Source organism: Bos grunniens, chromosome 24, assembly GCF_055505025.1.
Source record: "Bos grunniens cultivar Pamir isolate PY7600 chromosome 24, Bosgru_T2T1.0, whole genome shotgun sequence".
NCBI classification, from domain to species: Eukaryota; Metazoa; Chordata; class Mammalia; order Artiodactyla; family Bovidae; genus Bos; species Bos grunniens.
In genome coordinates, this window is record NC_141188.1 from 21430242 (window position 1) to 21456755 (window position 26514).

A 26514-nucleotide genomic window follows, 5' to 3' on the forward strand; every position below is an offset into this window, starting at 1 on the left:
GTGAGGCAGGTGATGAGAGGACTGTGGGCAGGGGAGCTCTCTAGCCAGACTGATGCTTCTGGAAGGGATTTCACATCATAGGGAGGGAGCTTTCATGTCTTGTAGAGCCTCATCCTAACACCTCTCCTTGGACAGGATGGAACAGAAGGTGACTGGATTTCTGGCTGAACCCCTCTGTTCAAAAGCTCAGCCAGGAGATCTTGGGGAGGCGCCCGCAGCCAGGTCTTCCCCTGCTGTGGCTGCACACGGCTGGGGAGAGGCCAGCAGAGATGCGAGAGAAGTTCAGCGTGGGGGTCACGCTCCCAAGTCCCTTCTCAGACTCACTGCTACTCAACATTTTTTCCCCCTCTGAGTCAGTAAATCTTCTATTATTCTCCAAGTTGATATAGTAAGCTGTGTCATTTTGAGAAGAAATACATAATGGTATATTAGAGGAAGCATGGATCTCCTCATTCATGCTTAGAAAAAAATTTATTACAATGTAAGAAAGTCTGAATAGCATGGATTTATTATAATGATTTAACACTTCTGCACTTGAGTTAAAAATGCCCCTCCATAAATAACTGTCCCTGGAAAACATAGCAAATTTACACAGTTTACCGTTCCTCAGTGTTATATAAATCCAACAAGCTTAAATCACTTCCAGCTGGGAGGGGAACGCCACCAACCCGGGCTGGGGTTCATCCTGTCTCGACTGGCAGCCACACGAGGCGGGGAAGTGACTTCCTTTCCTCTAGTCACTCACCTCAGCACCAGACAAGCCACCGCAGAACCTGGTGGTGGAGGTGAAGTTGCTCAGTCATGTCCGACTCTGCGATCCATAGACTGTAGCCCACCAGGCTCCTCTGCCCATGGGATTCTCCAGGCAAGATTACTGGAGTGGTTGCCATTTCCTCCTTCAGGGGATCTTCCTGACCCAGGGATTGAACCCGTGTCTCTTACATCTCCTGCATTGGCAGATGGGTTCTTTACCACTAGCCCACTTGGAAAGTGGGTAAAAAAGGGGAAGAGAAGGACAAAGTTTACAACTGCTGTACATGTGCAGCCCCGTGGGCCTCAGGCCTCCTGGTAGCCCAGACCACGACTGTGGTCTCTGTGGCAGTGCCAGCCACGTGCCAGTCATGGTCACCAAGTGTGGACTGTGGAGGAGGGGCGGGAGAGGCCAGCGCCAACACCCTGTCCAGATCTCAGATGAGGCTCTAGCTTCGAGCCAGCCACCTCTTCGACTTCTCACAAATCCAACACAGCCCTTCCCTCCTGGGCCTCCTGGTTCCTTCTCTTCCAAGGAGCCCCCTCTCAGAGCCTTCTCGGGCTCCTCCGGACACCCTGCCTGCTCTACATTCATGGACACTTTGGCCTGATCGTCTGGCTTTCCCCTGGGCTGGTTTCCAGGACTAGGTCAGCATGCCAGGCACCAAACTTGTAAGGTAGGGATGGCATCTCCATTTTTACAAATACTACTATAAATTATCACATGGGAGGCTTAGTGGGTATAAGTGACTTACTTAAATGTATACAGCTCACAAGCAGTGAGGCCACATGGATTCCAAGGTCACTGTAGGCTGCATTTAGACACTTGGGTGGATAGTTCAGTTCAGTCACTTGGTCATGTCTGACTCTTTGCGACCCCATGGGCTGCAGCATGGAAGACCTCCCCGTCCATCACCAACTCCCAGAGTTCACTCAAACTCATGTCCATAGAGTTGGTGATGCCATCCAACCATCTCATCCTCTGTCGTCCCCTTCTCCTCTCACCTTCAATCTTTCCCAGCATCAGGGTCTTTTCCAGTGAGTCAGTTCTTCGCATCAGGTGGCCAAAGTATTGGGAGTTTCAGCTTCAACATCAGTCCTTCCAATGAACATTCAGTCCATCCAATGAACATAGGCGGATAGTTCAGTTCAGTTCAGTCGCTCAGTCGTGTCCGACTCTTTCCGACCCCACGAATCACAGCACGCCAGGCCTCCCTGTCCATCACCAACTCTCAGAGTTCACTCAGACTCACGTCCATCAAGTTGGTGATGCCATCCAGCCATCTCATCCTCTGGCATCCCCTTTTCCTCCTGCCCCCAATCCCTCCCAGCATCAGAGTCTTTTCCAATGAGTCAACTCTTTGCATGAGGTGGCCAAAGTACTGGAGTTTCAGCTTTAGCATCATTCCTTCCAAAGAAATCCCAGGGCTGATCTCCTTCAGAATGGACTGGTTGGGTCTCCTTGCAGTCCAAGGGACTCTCAAGAGTCTTCTCCAACACCACAGTTCAAAAGCATCAATTCTTCGGCACTCAGCCTTCTTCACAGTCCAACTCTCACATCCATACATGACCACTGGAAAAACCATAGCCTTGACTAGACGGACCTTTGTTGACACGGATAAGCAGCACATAGAACAATACAGCACAGCTGGAGGCAGGCCGTAACAGCAGCTCTACAGGCACAGTTGGAGCGGAGAGAAGGTTTGATACTGTTGCCTGGGGGTGAGGAGTCAGGAAAACAGGGCAGCAGAGACAGCAGAGGCCGGTCTGGAAAGATCCATTGGAAAGAGAGGGGCCTGGAAGTCACACGGGCAGGAAAAAGCAGTGTGTCTTTGGGAGATGCCCAAAGGCTGCGGGTGGCAAGGGGAGCAGAATGCAGGGAGGGAGGGGAGGTGGGAAGGGATGCGGGTGAGGTGCCGAGAACCTGGGGTGTCTCTTTTGGGGGTGTGCTCCTTGACCCGCAAGCACTGCAGGGTCCTTTGCACTTGAGGCAGGGAAGTTACAAATCTCAGATTTCTTTCAGAAAGAAAAGGCTCGTCAGTGTGGGGGTGCAGTGGTGGCGTCCCAGGCCCCACTCTCCCTCGTGAAGAGTTGTGAGCAGCCTGGAACAGTGCCAAGAGGGCTGGACTTCGGAAACACAGCTCTGTTTCACGTCTTCCATCCCTCCCATGCCCCTTCCCTATCTATGTACCTGAGAAATAAGCACTGAGAGCCTGCAGTGTGCCAGCAAGAGCTCTGGGGAGTCATTGATGAATGAGACTGATGTCCTAGTCTGGCCGTCCTGGGGCCTTAGTCTACAGGAGGAATCAGATACATAGGCAACCCAGCACAGTGCCACTGTGTACCCAGGGAGAAAGGGTGCCCAAGGGCCAAGAGAGCTCCTAAGAAGGTCAGGAAATGAACATTACAGTGCCCTCAGGCACTAAGGGAAGCTCATGGCGGTCAGAGCCCCGAAGTCAAGAAAGAGAGAGTGGGAAAAGGGGGCTGGAGGTCTCCAGACTGCAGCGAGCCAGATCACCAAGAGCCTAGAGCATTGTGCTTGAAGTCCAGGCTCTCTAAGGGCGATAGGAAACTACCTCTCACGTAAGCCAGGCTGTGATGACGGCCCTGCTAGTTTTCTGCAGGATAGTAATAACACATTACCCTCCCTGGGCACTGATTTATTTTCTGCCAAGCACTCTCCAGACACTAGTTTATTTAACCTTCATTAAATACCTCGCCTACCTCGTGAGGTAGGTTCCATTACGATCCCCATTTAAGATAAGAGTGAAGCAGAGAGAGGTGAAGTCACACATGTAAGGATGAATCTGGGCCACTGGACAGGAAAGTCAACCAACAGACCATTGTACTAGAAAAGTGAGCAGTGGGCAGGCTGATAAGCAGAAGGACTCGGTGCTATGTGGAGACTGAGCGTAGGAGAGCAGAGACGTGAGAAATGACCCTCCCGATCCTGTTTCCAAGTCTGCACTCTATTTATTTGGAATGCTCTATTCGATGCTCTGACAACCTTGGGTAAGTCTTGTTAAAACATTTTCATTATTGGTGCCAATGACATCACCCTCAAATTTTAGGTGTGCATAGATGTGTGCCCAGCCTCATTCCTTATTAAGGATTTGAGGTGACTTCCAAGAAGAACCCCATGCAATAATTTTTTCAAAGTACGGAAAAAGGCCACATCTCATAAGGACTGAATAAGACCCTCAGGGCCCAGCCCAGAGCCTGGCACACGGTAAGAGCTTCATGAGTTTCTGATGCTTTCCTGGCACACCCACTGACCTCTACTTCACAAGCCCAAGGTTTTGTACACATTCCTCCCTTTCTGGTCCTTCTTTCCTGGCTCTTTCTGTCCCTCCCGCATCATCACGCTGCAGTGATGTTATTTTTGTTCCCCATCTCAGTTTCTTCCCATCCTTGTCTTGGTTCTCTCCTGTTACTAGCAGTCCCTGAGTTCTGCATCTCTAGGGAGCTCCTTTGATGATTCCCCATGCATCCCGCATAAGGAAAAGTTTCTTGAAACGCATATATAGATTTATATGCATGTTTATTAAGCACAGATTCATGCGTTATAATAAAGATACCCCAACAAATCAGAGGTGATCCACGCCCCACAATAACCAAGGGTATCACACCCTGACAGAGTGATTTCCAGGTCAACATAAAGAAGTAATAAAGATTACTTATTAATTACAACATAAAGAAGTAATACAATTGGCCTGTGCAGCTTTTCTCTGCAGACACAGAAGGTTTCCATCAGACTTTCTGAAATCATGAAAATTGCTCAGGGATTCTTGGTAACACCTGTGGGGACCAGTCTGGGAATCGAGAGGAGGCCCCTCTAACTTGGAAAAGCACCCTGTAGCCGGTCTGAACTTTCTCTTCCATCAGCTCTTCCGGTCTCTCCTTCCTTCACAGGCTGATTTCTAAGATGAGCGGTTGTGGATGCATCGCTCTCCCCAACACCTCACAAATCGAAGCTTTCACTCGAGCCAGTTTAGAGCCTCGGAGATCAGGTGTTTGCTCATGACTTCCCAGCACTCCTTGCCACCCAGCAACCAATGCCCCAGGACACTTCTCTTGTGGCAGTTTTATGTGATCTAATTCACATACCATAAAATATACTAATTTAAAGGGTACAGTTTAGTCAGTGGCTTTTAGTATAGTCACAGTTATGCAACCATCACAATAAATTTTTAGAACGTTTTCATCACCCCAGGAGACATCCCACACTCTTTGGCAGTCACTCTCCATTACCCCCATCCCCTACCGCCCTAGGCAACCATTAATAGACTGTCCTGTGGCTTTGCCCATCTGGACATTTCATGTAAATGAAATCATACGATACGAGGTCTTTTTGACTGGCCTCTTTCACTTAGCTTAATGCTTTCAAGGTTCATTCATGTTGCAGGTTGCATTTCCCTCCTTTTTATTGCCGAATATTCCACATACCCATATGCTACATTTTGTTCACTCATTCATCAGCTAATAGACATTTGGGTTGTTTTTACCTTTTGGTTATTATAAATAATGCTGCTGTGAATATCCATGTAAAATTTTTTCTATAGACATATGTCTTTATCTCCAGATGTTCGAGCTGAATTTAGAAAAGGCAGAGGAACCAGAGATCAAATTGCCAACGTCTGTTGGATCATAGAAAAAACAAGAGAATTCTAGAAAAAATATCTACTTCTGCTTTATTGACTATGCCAAAGCCTTTGACTGTGTGGGTCACAACAAATTGTGGAAAATTCTTAAAGAGATGAGAATACCAGACCACCCTACCTGCCTCCTGAGAAACCTCTTTGCAGGTCAAAAAGCAACAGTTAGATCCGGATATGGAACAAGACTGGTTCAAAATTGGGAAAGGAGTGCGTCAAGGCTGTATATGTCACCTGCTTGTTTAACTTATATGCAGAGTACACCATACAAAATGCTGGGTTGGATGAATTCCAAGGTGAAATCAAGATATGCAGATGATACCACTCTAATGGCAGAAAGTGAAGAGGAACTAAAAAGCCTCTTGATGAAGGTGAAAGAGGAGAGTGAAAAAGCTGGTTTAAAACTCAACATTCAAAAAACGAAGATCATGGCATCTGGGCTCATCACTTCACAGCAAATAGAAGGGAAAATGCAGAAGCAGTGACAGATTTTATTTTCTTGGGCTCCAAAATCACTGTGGATGGCAAATGCAGCTATGAAATTAAAAGATGCTTACTCCTTGGAAGGAAAGTTATGACACCCTTAGCAAATTATAAAGCAGAGATATGACTTTGCTGACAAAGGTCCATATAGTCAAAGCTATGGTTTTTCCAGTAGTCATGCATGGATGTGACAATTGGACCATAAAGAAGGCTGAGTGCCAAAGAATTGATGCTTTTGAACTGTGGTGTTGGAGAAGACTCTTTAGAGTCCCTTGGACTCCAATGAGGGCAAACCAGTCAATCCTAAAGGAAATCAACCCTGAATGTTCATTAGAAGGACTGATGCTGAAGCTGGAGCTACAATACTTTGGCTACCTGATATGAAGAGCTGACTCATTGGAAAAGACCCTGATGCCGGGAAACATTAAGGGCAGGAGGAGAAGGGGGCAACAGAGGATGAGATGGTTGGATGGCATCACCGAGTCAATGGACATGAGTCTGAGCAAGCTCCAGGAGATAGTGAAGGACAGGGAAACCTGGCATGCTGCAGTCCATGGGGCTGCAAAGGGTAGGGCATGAATTTAAGAGTCAGACATGACTTTGCAACTAAACAGTGTTTTTATTTCTCTTGGGTCTACACCTAGGAGTACAACTGCTAGTCATATGGTAACTCTGTTTAGCTTTTTGAGGAACTTACAGACTGTTTTCCAAGACAGCTGTACCATTTCACATTCCCTTCAGCAAAGTATGTGGGTTCAGAGAAATTTCTTACTTTCCTGTAAGATCTTCCTCTTTGATATCGCTGTTGTCACTACTGGGGTTCAGCATCTTATCACCCTCCTGTCCAGTGTTTCCATGAAGGGAGCTCCAATGGAGCAGGTTCTGACTTCTTTCTGTGTCCCGTGCTCATTGCTTCCTCCTTAATGCTCTGTTATTTATCTTTCCAGTCAGGGGCAATCTGACTTCATTTTGTGCACATTCTCAACAGAGAAAGGTTGATTTAAGTGCTGCATTCAAGGTCTTTCTTTCCAACTCAGTCCCTGGCAAGCTATATGAATCCTAGGTTGTCTGATCTGCTGTCCCAACTCTCCTCTGGGTAGGCTGTCCCACGGTCCAATCTTGGGAGGTGGAATTAGGAAGCCTGATCCTAATAGCAGCATCTCTACTCTACAGCCTTCTATCCAATCCTAGCATGGAGTGACAGGTCTCCCAGCACCTCATCTGACCTGTGCAACAGCTGCATAACAAGCCTAAAGTGCTACCTGCTTAGTCTAGAGGAAGGCTTGTATGGTACAAAGAGCACACCCATTGAAGTTGACACTCGTCTCCCAGGCCTCTTCTAGCTCCACAACTTAGCAGTTGAGGCCCAACACCTAACCTCTCCAAGATCAGTTTCCTGATCTCTAACAGGGGGCTACTGCCACCCAAGTTTTAGGATTTAATGAGGTGAGGCATCTACAGACCTTGCTCAGCACTTAGCAGGCACGCAGTACTGGTTTCCTTCCTTCCCTTTCTTATCCACACCCCCGCTCCCCGATACAGCCTGACACCCCTGCATGGTAGATATTTCAGAACAAGTGATTCTAAAATAGTTCACGGCCTTTTGTTGAAGGATGGACCTCCAGTGCCTGGCATCCAGCAGCCTTCACAATTTGGGCCTGGCCTATTTCTCTCAGTCCGTGCCCATGTGTTCTTGTCTGGAACCTCAACTACTAGCTGTGACCGCAGAGGCATTCTTTCAAAGCACATCTTGAGTGTTCTCACCAATGAACATTCAGCTTCTGCACTTTCCCACCCGCCACGTCCCTCCCTACCCTTCATCCGTCTTAGATATTCTTCCCAAGCCCAGGTTACAGTTCTTTCCTTTTTTGCCTCCTCCCACAAGTTCTAAGTAAACTCAGTCCAGCAATTTGCTATCTGAAACTATAGTGTTTACCAGTCACTGGGAGATTTACTGAGATAACTCTTGCTTATCAGTCAATTCTAAAGGAAATAGTCCTAAATATTCATTGGAAGGACTCATGTTGAAGCTGAAACTCCAATACTTTGGCCACCTGATGCAAAGAATTGACTTACTGGAAAAGATTCTGATGCTGGGAAAGATTGAATGTGGGAGGAGAAGGGGATGACAGAGGTCAGATGGTTTGATGGCATCACCGACTTGATGGACATGAGTTTGAGCAAGCTCCGTGAGTTGGTGATGGATAGGGAAGCCTGGCGTGCTGCAGTCCATGGGGTTGCAGAGTCAGACGTGGACTGAGCTCTCACTTTATTATTGTTAAAAATTTAAAGTATGAACTATGTATAAAATAGGTGACTCACGAGAACCTACTGTTCAGCACAAGGTACTCTACACAGTTGAATATATGTGTGTGTATAACTGATTCACTTAACAGTTATACAGCAGAAAGTAGAACATTGTAAAGCAACCATAGTTCAACAAAAATTAATTAAAAATGTAAAGTATGAAGCTTTGTCTCCTATCTAGTCTGTTAGTTAGCTGAGAAATAGCTACCACTAGTGAAACACTTTATATGTGTCAGGGACTATTCCTAGGCCCTTCACATACATTAAGGGCTTCCCTGGTGGCTTAGATGGTAAAGAATTTGCCTTTAATGAAGGAGACCCGGGTTCGATCCCTGGGTCAGGAAGATCCCCTGGAGAAGGAAATGACAACCCCCTCCAGTATTCTTGTCTGGAGAATCCCATGGACAAAGGAGCCTGGTGGGCTACAGTCCATGGAATCGCAAAGAGTCAGACATGACTGAGTGACTAACTCATACATTACCTCATTGAATTTTACTCTTATAACCTTCCTATGAGGCATGCATTATCATCCTTATTTTATAGGTTAAGAAATTTAGGTTTAGTGTGGTTAATAAATTGCCTCAGAGTAATCAGCTAGGAAGCAGTATAACTGAGATTTGGGTAAGATCTAATTAGTTCCATGTGCTGTGCTTAGTCGCTCAGTCGTGTCCCACTCTTTGTGACTCCAGGCTCCTCTGTCCATGGGGATTCTCCAGGCAAGAATACTGGAGTGAGTTGCCATGCCCTCCTCCAGGGGATCTTTCTACCCAGGGATCGAACCCAGGTCTCCCGCATTCTTTTACCATCTGAGCCACCAGGAAAGCCCAATTAGTTCCATAACCTGTGCTGTTATTCTCTTCCTTAGTGGGGTCAACAGCATGTGACACAATGATGGACCCAGGGGAGCCACTCAACTGACCAAGACCACAATGAAGACAAGCTTGGGTTTTGGTAGGTCATGGCCAAAGTAGTTGGCTGCCCTACTGACCACATATGATATAGGTCATTCCTACTGGTTTTACATCTACCACCTCCCCCAGCCAGTTGAAGGTGGACCTCACTCTCGTTTTGCCAACTGTCTTTTTAGAAGAAGTCCTAACTAGGGCTGTAATAGCCTTTATTATTTACAGAAGACAGTGATGTCCATTATGCCACCTGGAGAGATTTAGCTTTTTCCCAGGGATTTTCTTTAATCTTCCCATGGCTTCCACCTCCATGAACAGAAAGAAGTTCTAGATGGTGGCATTCACTCCTTGAGGGTTACCAACCTAAATCCCCTGGAGAAAGGACAGGCTATGTTTCTGCCTGCTTTGGCCCAAGCAGTCTACAAAAGCTCAACTTACAAGAGATGGCGGTGGAATGTTCAATCCTAGTTGAGATTCTTAAAAATGTTCATCTTGGAACATACATCAAACTAGTGATGTCCTGCAGCGGGGCGGGGTGGGGGGGGTGTGTGCCTGCTTGGTGGCCAGACCTACCACTGGCAGGATATGAGAGCTCGCTTTTCTCTGAACTTTCTTCATCTGTAAAATCAAAGTGATGGATTTTATGGGCTCTAAGGTCCAATCTAGCCACAGACTTCTGTGACTCTGGAAGGTGATGGAATTGTGGTGAGGAGAGCAGAAAAGGACCCAGGCACATTTTCCAGGTGCTTCTTCAATTCTGAGCATGCATGTGGTGGAGCTGGATATGAGTGAGCTATGAGGCTGAAGCCTGAGAGGGTAAAAGGTTCCAGTTCTGAATGGAACAATGGAACTCTAGGGGCTCAGGAACAACCCACCTTGAATAGCAAATCTGAGAAACTTGAAGGAACCGTGTGGCTGGTTACCAACTTATGAAGTGGGCTCTCTGGCTACCAGTTTATTCTTCCTCTGAGGATCAGGCCTTGTTCCTAGACTCAAGAGTAATCTTACTTCAATCGGGTCAAACACTACTTAGTTCATTTTCAGCTTGGGAGCCATTTGAGTGATGACTTTACTCTCATCACTTCTGTCTCTGAGGAGCAGCTGCAAAGGCCCCTGGTTCAGAGGGAGGTGCCAAGCTGGCTAGGGAAGCCGGGACAGGATAGGGCCTTTAGCTGTCTTAGTTGAATCGACAGATGTGATCTCAAAACTCAGCACTTCAGGCATGCGAACCCTCGCCGATGTTTTCCCAGCACCTAAAGCGAACTGTTTGCTGTTTAGTTGCTAAGTCGTGCCTGACTCTTTGTGACTCCAAGGACTGTAGCCCACCAGGCTCTTCTGTCCATGGGGTTGTCCATGCAAGACTACTGCAGTGGGTTGCCATTTTCTCCTCCAGGACTATTTTTCCTGTGTCCAAGTGCCAAGACAGTTCTTTACTGAGCAGTTTCTCAGCAGTACACAGAGATTGAATCCTCCATTCTAGTGACCACATAGCCTAGTGTTTATGTGATGGGCATGAGCTGGAGTCAGCCAGGAAACCTACAAGATGTGGGTTTCTTTCAGTTGACCATAAGCTCCTGTTGCTTTAACAAATACTAAGTGAAATGATAACCCAAGGCTCTGCTTTTGTTTTCAAGCTAAACTCCACTTATCTGATGAGGGATGTTCAAGGAGCAATTCAGTATTAAAACCACATGGGGAGAATAACCATAGAGAGAATTTATTACAATAAAACCTCATATGTGTGTGTATATATATATATAGATATATATAAACATTGGCCCACATTAAAAATAACATACCCTGAGGTGGGGATAGAAGGTGAGCTGGGGGGAGTCTGTCAGAGCCCCCACCCTAATGATGGCAGACTTCGTCTGGCTCTGCTCCTTAGGCCTGGCCCCTCCCTGGAGTCTGAGACCAGGAAATCTCTTGTATGAGAGCAGAGTCAAGTGAAAGGAGTGCCCCTGGAGGAGGAGGGAGCCTCTCCCTCCCATGACATTCGGGACGCTCTAGACAAGCCCCCACCACAGAGGTCAGATTTGTGAACACAAGCGTGCCTCCAGGAAGGGTGACCGCCAGGAAAACCTTTCCCTTGGCAGACTTGGCTTTTGAGATCACGCACCTTGGGCCCTACTTAAGGAGCATCGGTTGGCATTCGTCCTTCCCCATTTTGCCAACATTGATTGGCGTTTCTCTCCTAGAACTGTGGGAAACAGGGTGGGGGAGTGGGAACACCAGCAGCATCCCCCGCACATGTCCAGCCTTGCTTTGGGGAAGTGGCTAGAGGCTGGGTAAGTGCTCCCAGTCACTGTCGAGAGCGCTTGCTGAGAGGAAAGGCCCTGTGTGCCAGACCCTCTCCCTAGGTAGCTTAGTCTGCAATTAGGTTAAGCCTCTGGGCTTCACAAAAGCCTCGAGGCTCTACAACAACCTTTTCATATGTGTATATATAGATCTCAAAGTGAGACACAGGCTGAAATGTTAACATATGCTGTTCAATTCATACTGAAGACGTTAGGCCAGACACAGATTCATATCCTGCTGCCCTGACGCCGAGGAACGCCTGCAGGATCGAGAAGGGCAACTGGTGGGGCTGCGGCACATGAAGAACAGGCTGACTGGTGCTCTGCTGAAAGTCCAGCTTTGCTGTTCCAGATTGCTCATTCAGGAGAGGTAAGCAAGCAGTTAAACTCCATTTTGTGGCATGTGACCCCCAAAGCCTTTAGTGTAGAGCCTACTTATGATTCTTGTAAAGGCAAACAAGTTTCTTGAAGACATCACAGGCCTTTTCGTGGTCTTTCTGGCATCCTCTCACTCCAGAGAGCAGTGAGGACACCGGTGTCCAGGAGGGGAAAGTGTGCTTGTGGGTGATTTGAAGGATCTGGGTACACTTAAGGTGGTCACGACACACAGAGCAACAGAAAGATAGTTCAGGAACTAACTTTAACTGAGAAAGTGGCCAAGGGCTCTCAGCTTGTTTCACCACCCCCGCCTCCTGCCTTTTTTTTTTTTTTTGCCACACCAAAGAAAGCTCTTTTCCAAAGGCTTTTGGAATGGGATGGCACTGATTCAATTACTTTCACAGGGGTGAACTTTCAGAGAAGACTGTAATCTGCAATAATTTTCAACTGAATGACTACAGCTAGTTTGTCCTGACCTGATATTTCCCTCAGATTGAGAATATGGTATTGGCAGGCTACATTCCTTCCTCCAAAGGACAAAAAGATGCAAGTGAAGGAAGGCTGGGCAGAGGTGACAGGGCCCAGTCTGAAAAGACAATGAGATCTGGATTTATCCAGACACGGAAGCTGCTCTGGAAGGCTTCTCTAGGCTGAAATAATCTAGTTTTGATAAAGACTTCAGGGAAGCCACGTGTCTCACTAATTACAGGCTGCCCTGCATGTTCTGACCTTGGCTACTAACAACAACGGAAAATCTTAGTCTCAGTTCATGTCTGGGGTTGGTGAAAGGGAGAGTGAAAAAAGCAACACCCCCTACACCAAATAGAGTCACTGAATAATACACATCTCCCCCCTGCTTCCAAGGACTGGACAGTTTTAAATCCACTGGCTCTACCAGGCTCATCATACTGCCCATCAGCTTGGGATGCTGCTAGAGCCCACTAGAGCCCTCTGTAAGCAGAGCAACCCAGCTCAAGAGCTCTGCCAAACAGGAGAGCAGAGAATCAAGGTTTCGGGTGTACTTCTTCCACAGGCTTTCTCTGGGGGGCCCAGTGGGAGAGCAGGGGGGAACATTATCTGGCAAGTGGAGGTGGTTCTGTGGGGCCATGAGACAGTGGCTTTGAGCAGAGCACATGCAAGGCCTGGTTGACCGGGACTCTGGCTCTTCACGGGGAAAGAGAGGAGGCCAGGAAGCCTATCAGCCTGCAGCCACTGATGGGAGTTCATGAGGGTGAATAAGACAGATACTTGGGTCAAGGAAAGATACTGAGAGACTGCTCTAATTTACCCAAGGAAATGGCAGATGGGAGGACAAGCATTTTGGCCAGTGCCTCCGCTGGGCCAGCACTCTCTTGTTTCCAAGGGCTGGAGTGTGGGGGGTAGATTTCCAGCTCATTAAGCACTTAGGGGTATGGGGTGGGCAGCAACCAGGCTGATGACTGCAGAGGCTGACTCACGATTGGCCCTCAGTGTTGCTTGTGATGGGAAGGGCACCAACTCCAGCTTCAGAATTAACTGACTGCATTGCAAAGAGGTACGTGGTAAGAAAACAGGGTGGAGAGGTAAAACGGTCTATGTTTCTGAAACTGCTTATGTTACACAGGGGCTATGTTGAAACCAGAGGCATCTTTCAGTGGAAAGGTTTTCCTTGTGTACAAAACAGAGCCAGAGTTTTCCAGCCAAATATTAAAAAGGAAACACTCTTGAATGAGTCTGAGTAAACAATGGCCTCTGCCATGCAGTAAGTGTTCTTTGTTAATTTTCTAATCTCTGCTTAGCACAGAAAGGCTACTGCCCTCCACCCTCATCTACCCTTAATGTGTTACCTACTGACTGGTCTGATCAGAAACACCCTGGGTTGTTAGAATAATTTCTAAATTCGATACATAACAGGATGCTAGTGAGATAGGTCCTTGTGAAAGGAGAGACACAATTACAGTTAAATAATTTAAAATCCTAGATTGGTACATAGAGACACCCACTCATTTCTGATGGAAACTTTGCAGCATGTGCTTCAGTGTCAAATGAAAAAGATATCTTCCAGAATCTGATTCTCCTCCAGGTCTTCGGGGGTGCTGCCAGCCCTGGTCTTGTTCCAGGTTGATTTCAGAGGACTGAGTCGGCAAGTACGGTGATTCCATGACCCAGCTTCTCTGGAGCGATGGGGCTGGGGTTTGGAAGCAGTCTTTGGACTCAGAGATTGAACCAAATCCAACAGAGACGTCTCATACCTGTAACACATACAACCCAGACAGAAAATGATCAAGTCGGCAGAACATTAAAATCCAAAAAGACCATAGAGATGGGCTTCCCAGGGCAAGAATCAGATCACAGATCACATCGTAGATAAGAGGGCCTTCTCTGGGAACTTTAGGCAAAGTAAACACCAGAAGGGCCTTGTTGTCTGTCTGTCTCTAAGCCCTTGTTTTCTGCTGACTACTAACCTGTGAAAAGAGACTGGAGTGGGCAAAGTAATCATGGTAACAGCAACGATATTAGTAGTGACATTTGCCACAGATTTCAGGCTCTGTTCTCAGTGCTTTACATGAATCTTCCTTTCATTTAACCCTCTACACAACCCTATGAGGTAGGTCCCCATTAGTTACATGAAGAAACCAAGACTCTGAGAAGTAACTCGTCTAGCAAGAGCCACTACCGGGCTGAGTCAGGACTTGAACCCAGGGCATTTGCTTCCAGCACTCACACACAGGGCACTTTTAAAGCTGCCTCTCAAAGTCTTTGCAGTCAGAGAGACTTGCTAAAATCTCTCTTTAAGACCACCTTACCTGTCTCCTGAGAAACCTGTATGTGGGTCTAAAAGTAACAGTTAGAACCTTACATGGAACAACTGACTGCTTCAGAATTGGGAAAGGAGTACGACAAGGTTGTATATTGTCGCCCTGCTTATTTAACTTATATGCAGAGTGTTTCTGTTGTTCAGCTGCCAAGTTGTATCCAACTCTTCGTGTCCATAGAGTCGTGTGCAACTCTATGGACTGCAGCATGCCAGGCCTGCCTGTCCCTCACTGTTTTCTGGAGTTTGCCCAATTCATGTCCATTGAACTGATGATGCCATCCAACCATCTCATCCTCTGTTGCCCTCTTCTCCTTCTGCCTTCTATCTTTCCCACCATCTGGGTCTTGATGTGAAGAGCTGACTCGTTGGAAAGCATCTCTTGATGCTTGGGAGAGATTGAAGGCAAAAGGAGAAGGGGGCAGCAGAGGATGAGATGGTTTGATAGCACCACCGAATCAATGAACGTGAATTTGAGCAAACTCCAAGAGATAGTGAAGGACACGCGCTGCAGTCCTTGAGGTCACTGAGTTGGACACAACTTAGTGACTGAACAACAACAATAAATCAACATGTGAAAAGTACTCAATAAATGCTCATTCCTTCCTGATATGCTACTCCCACTTTCTCGAGAATCTTGGAAAAGGAACACTTATTTGAAACTAAAGAAATCCCTCTAAAGAAGGAGTGCCTTAGTGTCTATCATTTTTATAAAAAAGTAAACTTAGAGCAGTTTAGAAGCAGAGAAACAAATTATATGGTAGATAACACCCTCACCCATGTCTCATTGTTTTTTTCCCAGGATTGGAAACCAAAGGCACAAAGGATCTCCCTCCACATTCATTCACACAGGGGTCAATCATTTCTATGGACAGAACATGAGGCCTAAGCAGAGCATGTGTGACCTGTATAGCTGCACAGGGCCCCGCACATGGTTCAGTGCTCTGCTGTGGCTGTCTTGAAATTCTTAGTGATCTTATCCTTGACCTTGTCTATTAGAAATAAAGTCTGATGGAACACGGAAGCATGCACGTGAGAGAGGAGATATCCCGGGCACGTGTGTGTGGGTTCTGGCCCACAGCACCGTGTGTATGCCAGATCGCTGGCTCCTGCTTGTGTGCACCTTCACACCAGAGCAGCGTGGGGGTGGGGGTGCAGGGCCCAGATGAGTCACGGTGACGGTGACAGAGGGGCGGTGGCGGTGGCACTGGCAGGAGGCTGGCTGGCCTTCTTCCCAGAGCTTATTCCCAAGGTGAAAGTATTAGCTCTCTGGCCTGAGCATGGAGTTAAGAACTGCCAGAGCTTAGGCAATAAACGCCAGTAAATTACAAAACAAAAGCACGCATGTGGACACTGCAACACAGCATATCAGCCACACTAGGATTCTTGAAGCATTTAGAATCTCCAGTGTTAAACGCTGTTGCATTGTTGCAAAGCAAATATCCACTAGTTGAGAAACAGAAATTAAATATAAAGATTACTGCATTTGATGGAAAAGAACGTTGTTTTTATAGGAAGCTTCAAATGAACAGATAAATGAGTAGTTTTAAATTTCACTTTTCTTTGTAACTTAAAATACAGTAATAGAAAGCATAATAGGCATTCTGAATTATCTCCAAACCATCAGGTGACTTTTGGTCTCTTGCATGACCTCTACAAGTTACAAGAAATGCTAGAGAAAACATCAAAATGGCATTTTACAAATTTAAATTAAATTAATGTGTATGAAGAGGTAAATCTTAAAAAAATTTTTTTTCATAAGAAGCATCAGCTTTAGACATACTAAAATTTATATTTTGAAATAATTTATTAGAAATCTATCCAAATGGTGTCACAGTCCATAAAATATTCTTAACAGTTCCAGTGTCAGTTGCATCAGCAGAAAGATCCTTCTAAAAATTAAAAATCACCAAAATTTATATGTGATCTTTCACTTGCCAAGAGCAACTAATCTGCTTTTAATTATATCACTTAAAGTTGCTAAAAGTATAAACTTTGATGATCTAATAAATGAATTTGAAGAAACGTGAACCAGAAAAATTTTATGATCAACCAAGTTATCACATTAATAAAGTATTATTATTTATATTATATAAAATTATGATATCAAAATACAATTTTTTTGCTAACTGTAGGTTTATGATATTATTCATATATCACCTGTTTTTTAAAATTTTTTAATTGAAGGATAATTGCTTTACAGAATTTTGTGGTTTTCTGTCACACATCAACAAGAATCATCCATAGGTATACCCATGTCCCCTCCCTCCGAACCTCCCTTCCATCTCCCACCCCACCCCACCCTTCAGCCTGTGGCAGAGCCCCTGTCTGAGTTCCCTGAGTCATACAGCAAATTCCCATTGGCTATGTTTTACACATGGTATTTTAAATTTCTATGTTACTGTCTCCATACATCTCCAGCTTCCTCCCCCTCTCCTCCCACTTGTCCATAGGTCTGTTCTCTATGCCTGTTTCTCCACTGCTGCCCTGAAAATAAATTCATCAGTGCCATCTCTTCAGATTCCATATATATGTGTCAGTATACGATATTTATATTTCTCTTTCTGACTTACTTCACTCTGTATGATGGGCTCTAGTTTTGTCCACCTCATTAGAACAGATTCAAATTCATTTCTTTTTATGGCTGAGTAGTATTCCATTGTAGATATGTACCACAGCTTCTTTATCCATTCATCTGTCAATGGACATCTAGGTAGCTTCCATGTTCTAGCTATTGTAAAAAGTGCTGCAGTGAATACTGGGGTATATGTGTCTTTTTCAATTTTGATTTCCTCAGGGTGTATGTCTAGGAGTGGGATTGCTGGGTCATATGGTGGTTTATTCCTAGCTTTTTAAGGAGTCTCCACACCGTCTTCCATAGTGGCTGTTCAGTTTACATTCCCACCAGCAATGCAAGAGTGTTCCCTTTTCTCCACACTCTTTCCAGCATTTATTGTTTGTAGACTTTCTGATGATGGTCATTCTGACTGGTGTGAGGTGGTATCTCATTGTAGTTTTGATTTGCATTTCTCTGATAATGAGTGATGTTGAGCATCTTTTCAAGTGCTTGTTAGCCATCTGTATGACTTCTTTGGAGAAATGTCTCTTTAGGTCCCTTTCCTACTTTCTTCTTAAAGGAAATTAAAATTTCTTCCTAAAGGAAAATACTTTTTGGTTTAGTACCTTTAACTGCATTTTTTAATCCTACTTTTTGAACAAAAGATTTTCAGTTTGCATTGATCTTGTAAGTTATATAGCTGAACTGGCCCTTACATCTCAGCCAAAATCAGACTAGCATTTCAGGCATGGAAATGTCATATTTTTTTTCTATGGTATAAAAATCTATAAGTTGAAATCCTTTCTAGCAGAAAATTTTCTTTTTTAGAAGAAATTTTTTTGCAGCTTTTATTCACATAGCGTTAAGCCAATGTTTCAATATAATTGCTTCTGTCATTCAAAACAATGATTTCTGCATTCAACTAAAACATCTTTATTTAGGGTGCAAGCCAGTGAGTGAGTTGGATACCAGCTTCTAAGAAAGTCTGTTTACAAGCAAGACAGACCTACTTCATGCTGAAGGTACAGGCTTTGTTTGTACTTTCCTTGGAGGCACGTAACAATGTTGTGCTAATATTCATCTCTTCATATAGACGATTAATTTAGTTTAAAATCAGAAACAATGGGAAGCCTATTTTTAAATACAATTTCAAGTTTTTGTTGTATACAAAATAAGGAGACATATTCTAAGTGAACAAATTAAACCAGCTGCCTTTTCTATTAAAACATAGAACTAAAATAATTGGGGATTAGGAATTAATTATACCAGAAATCAATCAATTCAGAGATGCAAATTGAAATCCAGAGTAACAATAAGACGTTGAGTTTAAAGACTGATTGAACTTATTAATCATTTGAAAAATAGTTGTGGGCTTCAAATTTCTTCCAAGTATTTTAATTCAAATACAATATAGTAAAAAAATCTTTATAGAGTGATCCACAACAGCATTGAGAATTAGATCCGCTGTATTAGTCAGGATAAATTAGGTTATGCAGCAGTAACAAATTAACCTCAAAATTCCAGTGGCTCAATACAATTTAAATATATCCAATGCGATAGGGAGGCCTGGCGTGCCGCGATTCATGGGGTCGCAAAGAGTCGGACACGACTGAGCGACTGATCTGATCTGATCTGAATGCTTATGCTATGTGCTCAAAGAAGGTGTAGGCAGACAGTGGCTCCACTGTCTCACAAGGTAACATGAGCTTCTCTGTTGTCTTGGCAGGGAAGAGAAGCTGAAGAATCTTACAAAGATTCTCCACAGCCACATAGGATGTGACATAATACTTCTTACATTTAATTAGCCAGAATCAGTCATGGATTGGAAGAGAGGAGAACTGGGTATTGCCAAATGCCAGTAATGTCCACCACTGAAGAATGGGTCTGAAATATAATTTGGAATAATTCTCTCATTTTACCAATGAAGAAACTTAGGTCCAGAGAAGTAGATCAACTGTTGGCAGTCACAAAGCAACTGAGTGGCAGAGCCAAGTGTTTTTTTTAACACAGTTTCCTCGACTTCCTAGACTAGTTTATCTTTAATCTTTCCATCAAGTTAAACAAGATGTGCAACTAAAGGAACAGTAAAAGAAGAAAATGGTTGCTGTTTCCAACTATATTTTATTTTAAAAGTATAGTAGGATTAGTTGTAACTCAGTGTGAACACTGCCATACTCCTATTCAACGGGGCTATCTTCACCAACAATTCCATCTACCTTAAAGTACAAAGGCTTATCTTCACGGGTCTGCTCTCATCATAAAAATTCTATTTCTCCTGAAGCCACATTCAGTCATGGATTACACGGCGGCAGAAGAACCAAGAAGTCTGTGGTAGGCAGGGACTTGGATTTCAGTGACAGCTCACAGCTGATTTTGTTCAGTAAATGTTTTCATAGTACTTTTGCTATTAGGAAAGACCAAATAATCTGGCAGATTAAAAAGCAACAAAACAGCAAGGATTATATTAAACATCAACACTTGAGAAGTTACTGAACTTTATGCCAGAACTATATATGCAATAAAGCAAAATAAAAAGTGAATTCCCATGGTATTTTGTACTAACTACCAGTAAAGAGCAGTGTGTTTGCTGAGGTGACATGTGACAGGATTTGATTACCCTGGCCCGACCCTGATGGGGACGTTTTGTATTCAAATAATGTAAAGGGACATATAACTTATTCAAATTGATAAAATACCATCCCTTGAAAAAATCAGACTATATGTTAACCACAGGCATGGTGATGTTGACCTTTCCTACCTCTGCACCTCATAGAGCCGGTATTCACGGGTCACCTAAGCACACAGGTTGACTTGAACAGCTTCATTATGGAGGCGTGTCACGCAGAAGGCTTATTTGGCCTGTTGTGCTGGTCCCATCCAGGAAGCAATCTGAACTTGGCCATACCGGAATGAATCTGTCCTCCTAGAGCTCTCTTCCCAGTTTTGTTTGCTTCTGACTTAGCAGGACATTTAGATATCCAGGGCAGGATGCAGCCTCTGAAGCTTTGACTTGGCTCCGTGCCACCAATTTAAGAAAGGGATGGTCTGACATGGTGTCTGAGGATATTAAGCACAAGGCCAGGAAATGAAACAATTTCACAGTCCATCCCATAAGCTGCACTGGGTAGAAAGCTAAGCGTGATGCAGGAGCTTTCCTCTCTCATTCTTTTTTTATCTTTGGTGATTTCAGTAGGCCTCTCCCGATTACCCTTCTCTGCTCTTTTCTTTTAAATGATGAAATGTCCCAGAGATTAATCCTTAGCTCTCATGTCTTAGATAATTTCATTCATCCTCATGACTTTTAATAACATCAATGTCAATGACTCCTAAATGTATCTAGCTCTAACATTAACCTTGCTCTCAAGTTCCAAACTCATACACTCAACTGTTGCCTGGTATCTCCACTTGGCGGTGTGACAGGCATCAAAACAGAACTCTTCTCTTTTTTCCTCCAAATCTTGTTCTTCTCCACCAACCTAGTTGCTCAGGGTTGCCCCAAACCTGCTGCTATGCTTGACTCCTACCTCTGGGCCTGTGTACGCACTGAATTCTCTCCTTCAGACACTCTTTACTCAGATTTTGCTTATTTGCTTTTCTCTTTTAACAGTGATGAGAATAAGGTCATTATTCTGTTTATGTTATTATCTCCAGGGCCAAGAATGGGATCTGACATAGGGCAGGAGCTAAATATTTGTTGACAAATGAGTGGTTCTGTGGCTTAAGTTTAGCATCTTCCTCTATAGGCAGCTTTTTCAATCTTTGAAAACCCAGTCTTTTAAAAAATTGCAACATATGCAAACATTATGAAAATGTTACTCATCCATCTATTCTTGTTTTCCTTTTGTAAAAAAGATAATATACATATGCACTGTGTAAACTATTTTTTCACTTAAAATGTTGAGAATATTTTTTCTATATAAATTTTTTATGATATCATTTTTCATGACTTCAGGTTACTTTGTCTCCCAAATGCACTCTAATTGAGCTAACCAATCCCCTACTGAAGACAGCTTAGGTTAGGTAAAAGGTCTTCTGAGTTACTTTAATACTTTTTTTTTTTTTTAAAACACGTTGCTCAGTCATGTCTGACTCTTTTTGCGACCCCATGGACTGTACAGTCCATGGAATTCTCCAGGCCAGAATACGGGAATGGGTAATGATACCTTCTCTAGGGGATCTTCCCAACCAAGGGATTGAACCCAGGTCTCCTGCATTGCAGGCAGATTCTTTACTAGCTGAGCCACCAGGGAAGCCCAAGAATGCTGGAGTGGGCGGCCTTTCCCTTCTCCAGGGGATTTTCCCAACCCAGGAATCAAACTGGGGTCTCCTGCATTGCAGACAGATTCTTTACCAGCTGAGCTGCACGGGAAGCCCCTTCTGAGACTCAATCAGCTGTATCTCTCATTCCTTTTTAAATCAGTCAATGCCCATAGGATATTTTCCACTCCAACTCATCCCAACTTAGCAGAGCACTGCTATCCCTATGATGTTTTATAGTTTTACCCTCTTTTTACCCAACACTTCCCATGCCCCCAGGGCTTCTGGAACTTTTGTCTTATGAGATACTCAGCTGTATTTTGTTCTCTTCTTAGAGTACTTCCTCCATCCCCTGTTTTAACTAAAACCTGGCTCTTTCCTGAGGTCAATGCCTCCCCTATATTCTTCTCAGTAAGAACTGTTTATACTCAATGTACCCTATGAATTTTAGGGTCAAGAGGTAGTATTTGGACCATCATTGCTTCCATTTCTGCTTTCTGATCATTATTCTCCTGGTCTCTCATTAAACTCCTACTGCTCTGAGGATCCTGTCATCTGCTGTGCCACCCTTAACCTTTCTGCATCTATGTCATTCATCTACCCACTCACTCTCAATCATGATGGTAACACTTGATTTAGTCTTCTCCTTCAGTTCAACTGTTACCATCATACTTGCTAATGTCAACGTTACATGAATGGCACTCAACCAGCACTCTTAGTTCTTTGATCTCTCAGGTCAAAGACTTTCTCAGGGGATTCCCTGATGGTCCAGTGGTTAAGACTTGGTGCTCTCACTGCCATGGGCCTGGGTTAAATACCTGGTCAGGGAACTAAGATCCCACAAACTGTGGGGTATGGTCAAAAAAGGAAAAAAAAAAAAAAAAGATTTTCTCAGCAAATCTTTCTTTTTATATCCTGGAGCTTGTGAACAGCCTCTCTTCTGAATTGAGTAATTCAAACATCCCACTACTTCCTGACGCCTACATCTTACCCTCAAGCTTGTTTTTTCAGCTACTCCTACCATCTCTGCCCACTGGTCTCAATGGACAATTTATTCAAACAATCACTGTTCTAAGAACTGGGAACAAAGTGGTGAACAAGACAGCTCAAATCTCTGTCCTGGTGGGACTGTTAATAGCATACATTCTTCCCAACCCTTTTCTCTCTTATTTAACTTGAATTTCACAGCCTAGCATTCCCAAAACTCTTTTGACAATGCTTCTAAAAACACGTCCCCTGTATTTTTATCCATCCCCGACATCTGGCAAAATCATAACACTGCATGAACCAAATGTCTGCCTTTTCTGTGACTTATAGTTGGTAAACTTAGTGTAAAAAAAACAAGATTAAAGAAACTAGCCAACATACAAACAGCAGATCCAATATAGATTCCCAGTCACTAACTCTAAGTGGGTGCTAAACGTTTTCTGACAGAGCTACAGTGCTTCTCTAATCAGCTGCTCTGCTCTTCCCATTTCCCTTTTCACAACTTAGGCTAAACAGATGGTCTTGCTTCCCATTTCAGAGAAAGGGGTCATAAAAGAAAAACTGTCTTCCCTTTGTCACTTTCCAAGTGTTTCAGCATTTATCATTTCCTCCTTTTACATTAAAGGAAGTGATCCTTCTCTTACGGCTAATCACTCCATCTGTACTTCTCAGGAACCTTTTAGTATTGACTCTCCACTCTAGAACCTTCAATCTTTTCCTGTTTACTAGATAACTAAGAGCACTTAAGACATTTACACATTTCCATAACCACACTACTTCTCAATTTTTTCCAACCTGGCTTTCATCTTCTACTACTCTACTAAAATTGAACTCAGCAAATTCACCAATGACTTCTGTGCTGCTAAATCCAATGGACATTTTATAGTCTTTGCTTTACATGTCTCTCCAGAATTCAATGTGGTTGACTGCTTCCTTATAAACTTTAAACTGCTTTACTGAAGTAAAACATACATACAGAAAAGTGAACCTATCTAAATCATTACAGCCAAGTGTTTTTTAGTTTAACAGTGTGCAACTATCATAATTTGAGAACATTTCCTTGCCTGCCCCCTCCCAAGAAACCCTGTAGCCATCAGCAGTCACTCTCTATCTCACTCCTTGTGGTTACCAAATAACATGCCACATATGGATATACCAGGCTTCCCCAGTGGCTCAGTGGTAGAGAATCTGCCTGCGATGCAGAAAACGCAAGAGATGCGGGTTCAATCCCTGGGTCGGGAAGATCCCCTGGAGGAGGGTATGGCAACCCAATCCAGTATTGTTGCCTAGAGAATCCCATGGACAGAGGAGCCTGGCAGGCTACAATCCATAGGGTCGGAGAGTCAGACACAACTGAAGTGACTTAGCATGTACACACTCATGGATATACCACATTTTATTTATCTGTTCATCACATGATAGATATTGGGCTGTTTCTTTTGGCAACTGTGACTAGTGCTGTGTTGAACAGTCATGTATGTGTTTTTAGTAAACATATGTTTTCATCTCTCTTGGGTGGACACCTAAAGATTGGATGATAAACTCTACGGTTAACTTTTTAAGGCACTGTCACACTGTTCTCCAAAGTGGGTGCACCATTTCATGTCTGAATTTGGAGATCTTTTCTCTGGGACTATTAAGTTTCTTAGAGAAGAGACTTTCAGTGTTCTGGGAGAGAGATTTGGTCTACATCTGGAACAGGGAAGGAGGGTGACCTTTCTCCATTTGTAGACTTTGAGTTCATCCCCTTTTCAGTGCTACCTGTACGTGCTAGGTCACTTCAGTTGTGTCCGACTCTGCAACCTTTTGGACTGTAGCCCGCCAGGCTCCTCTGTCCATGGGGTTCTCCAGGCAAGAATACTGGAGTGGGTTGTCATGCCCTCCTCAAGGGGATTCTCCCAACCCAGGGACTGAACCTGTGTTGCTTATATCTCCTGTATTGCGGCTACCTGAAATCTTCCAAAGTCCACACCATCTCTGAGTCTTCTCTTCTCTACTGAATTTATGCAGAGAGTTCATCTCTAGCCTGTTGTCTGGGACTCGTATTCCATACCTGGACTGTGGCAGGACTACTAGGTTTTTGGATTCTTGCTTTAGAAGTCCACCTCATCTATTTTTAGTTCTACCCCACATCACCACTGTTTATTGTTCATGCTGCTTCTAATTCCCAAACTTTTCAAAGTTCTCTCTTCATTTGTAAAGGCTTCTCAGTGCTTTCTCTGCAATAGCTTCCTCTGTCCTGTCTAATAAGTTACTAATCCTCCATTCATTTTCCATTTTCCAAAATGTATAAACATCTCTGGTACATGATGACTCTTCTCCCATTTCTTTTGTGGATTTACACCTTTAAATACATTCATTTACTCTCATCTTACTGGCATCTCAGGAAATAGCAGAGATAAATAAAAGTGTTCAATGAATCATCTTAGCTAGGAAATACATTTGCAGGAAGCTTCCATAAATTTCCAGGTTTATTATTAGACATTTCTGAGTTTTTTCACTGCTACTATAAATGAGCTCTCCCCTACCCATTGTATTTTTTAAATAGCTAATGTTGGTATCAAGATTTATAGTAATTGAGTTCTGAATATTGTTGAACTCTCTTAATTTTTAAGACTATTTTTTCAATAGATTTTTATGGGTTTTATGGGTGAACAGTTATATTGAATATAGATAATCATAAGGTTTATCTATTTTCCCATATTTGTATTACTTTTCTTATATTATTGTGTTGGCTAGAACTTCCAGGGAAATGCTAAAACTACAATTTTTATAGGCACCTTTGTACAATTCTGATCTAAAAGGAATTATTCTATTTTTTTCACTATTAAGTATTTCCCATCTAGATATTCTTTATTACATTAAGAAGTGTTTTCTCTTTTGGCTTACTAAAATCAGAAATGAAAAATTAATTTTACCAAGTAAATAACTTTTAAGTATAGACTGAAATTATAATATATATTTTTATCTTTGATATATTATTGAGATATATTCTATTTCTGGCTTCCAAAATATATAGCAACCATGTTTTAATTCTTAGAATATATTCTTCTTGGGTGCATAGAATTATTCTTTATATTTACTCTTAAACTAGATCTGTATGATTAGTGTTTAAAACATCTATATTTATAGGGAATATTTGTTTATAATCTTTCTTATGTACAGATGGCCAATAAACACATGAAAAGATGCTCAAAATCACTAATTATTAGAGAAATGCAAATGCAAATGACAATGAAGTCTCACCTTGCACCAGTAAGAATTGCCATCATAAAAAACCTGAATGCTGGAGAGGATGTGGAGAAAAGTGAACCCTCTTGCACTGTTGGTGGGAATATAAATTGATACAGCCACTATGGAGAACAGTATAGAGACTCCTTAGAAAACTAGGAATCAAACTACCATATGACCTAGCAATCCCATTACTGAGCATATACCCTGAAAAAACCGTAACTGAAAAAGACCCAAGTACCACAGTGCTCAGAGCAGCACTATTTACAATATCTAGGACATGGGGAAGTTGACAGATGAATGGATAAAGGAGATGTGGTACATATATACAATGGAATATTATTCAACCATAAAAAGGACGAATTTGAGTCAGTTCTAGTGAGGTGGATGAACCTAGAGTCTGTAAGTGAAGTAAGTCAGAAAGAGAATAACAAATATCATATTGCAATGCTTATATATGGAATCTAGAAGAAATGCAAAAAAGCAAAATGGCTGCCTGAGGAGACCTTACAAATAGCTGAGAAAGAAGAGAAGGGAAAGGTGAAGGAGAAAAGGAAAGACATACCCATCTGAATGCAGAGTTCCAAAGAATAGCAAGAACATATAAGAAAGCCTTCCTAAGTGATCAATGCAAAGAAATAGAGAAAAACAATAGAATGGGAAAGACTAGAGATCTCTTCAAGAAAATTAGAGATACCAGGGCAACGTTTCATTCAAAGGTGGGTATAAAAAAGGACAGAAATGGTATGGATTTAACAGAAGCAGAATAGATTAAGAAAACGTGGCAAAAATACATAGAAAAACTAATCAAAAGAGATCTTAATGACCCAGATAACCACAGTGGTGTGATCATTTACCTAGAGCCAGATATTGTGAAATGCAAAGTCAGGTGGGCCTTAGGAAAGCATCACTA

The 26514-nt window shown here is 43.3% G+C and overlaps 1 protein-coding gene across 10 annotated transcripts in view; it reads right to left on the reverse strand.

The window, feature by feature from the left end:
* Positions 1 to 4274: 4274 nt before the first annotated feature.
* Positions 4275 to 26514, reverse strand: part of KIAA1328 (KIAA1328 ortholog) — a 425847-nt gene continuing 403607 nt past the window's right edge. For all 10 annotated transcript variants that reach the window (XM_086372655.1, XM_086372653.1, XM_086372654.1 and 7 more), the window contains one exon: positions 4275 to 14006. In XM_086372655.1, the coding sequence (XP_086228781.1) occupies positions 13796 to 14006 (211 nt within the window). In that variant the 3' untranslated portion in view covers positions 4275 to 13795. The remainder of the gene's footprint in view (positions 14007 to 26514) is intronic.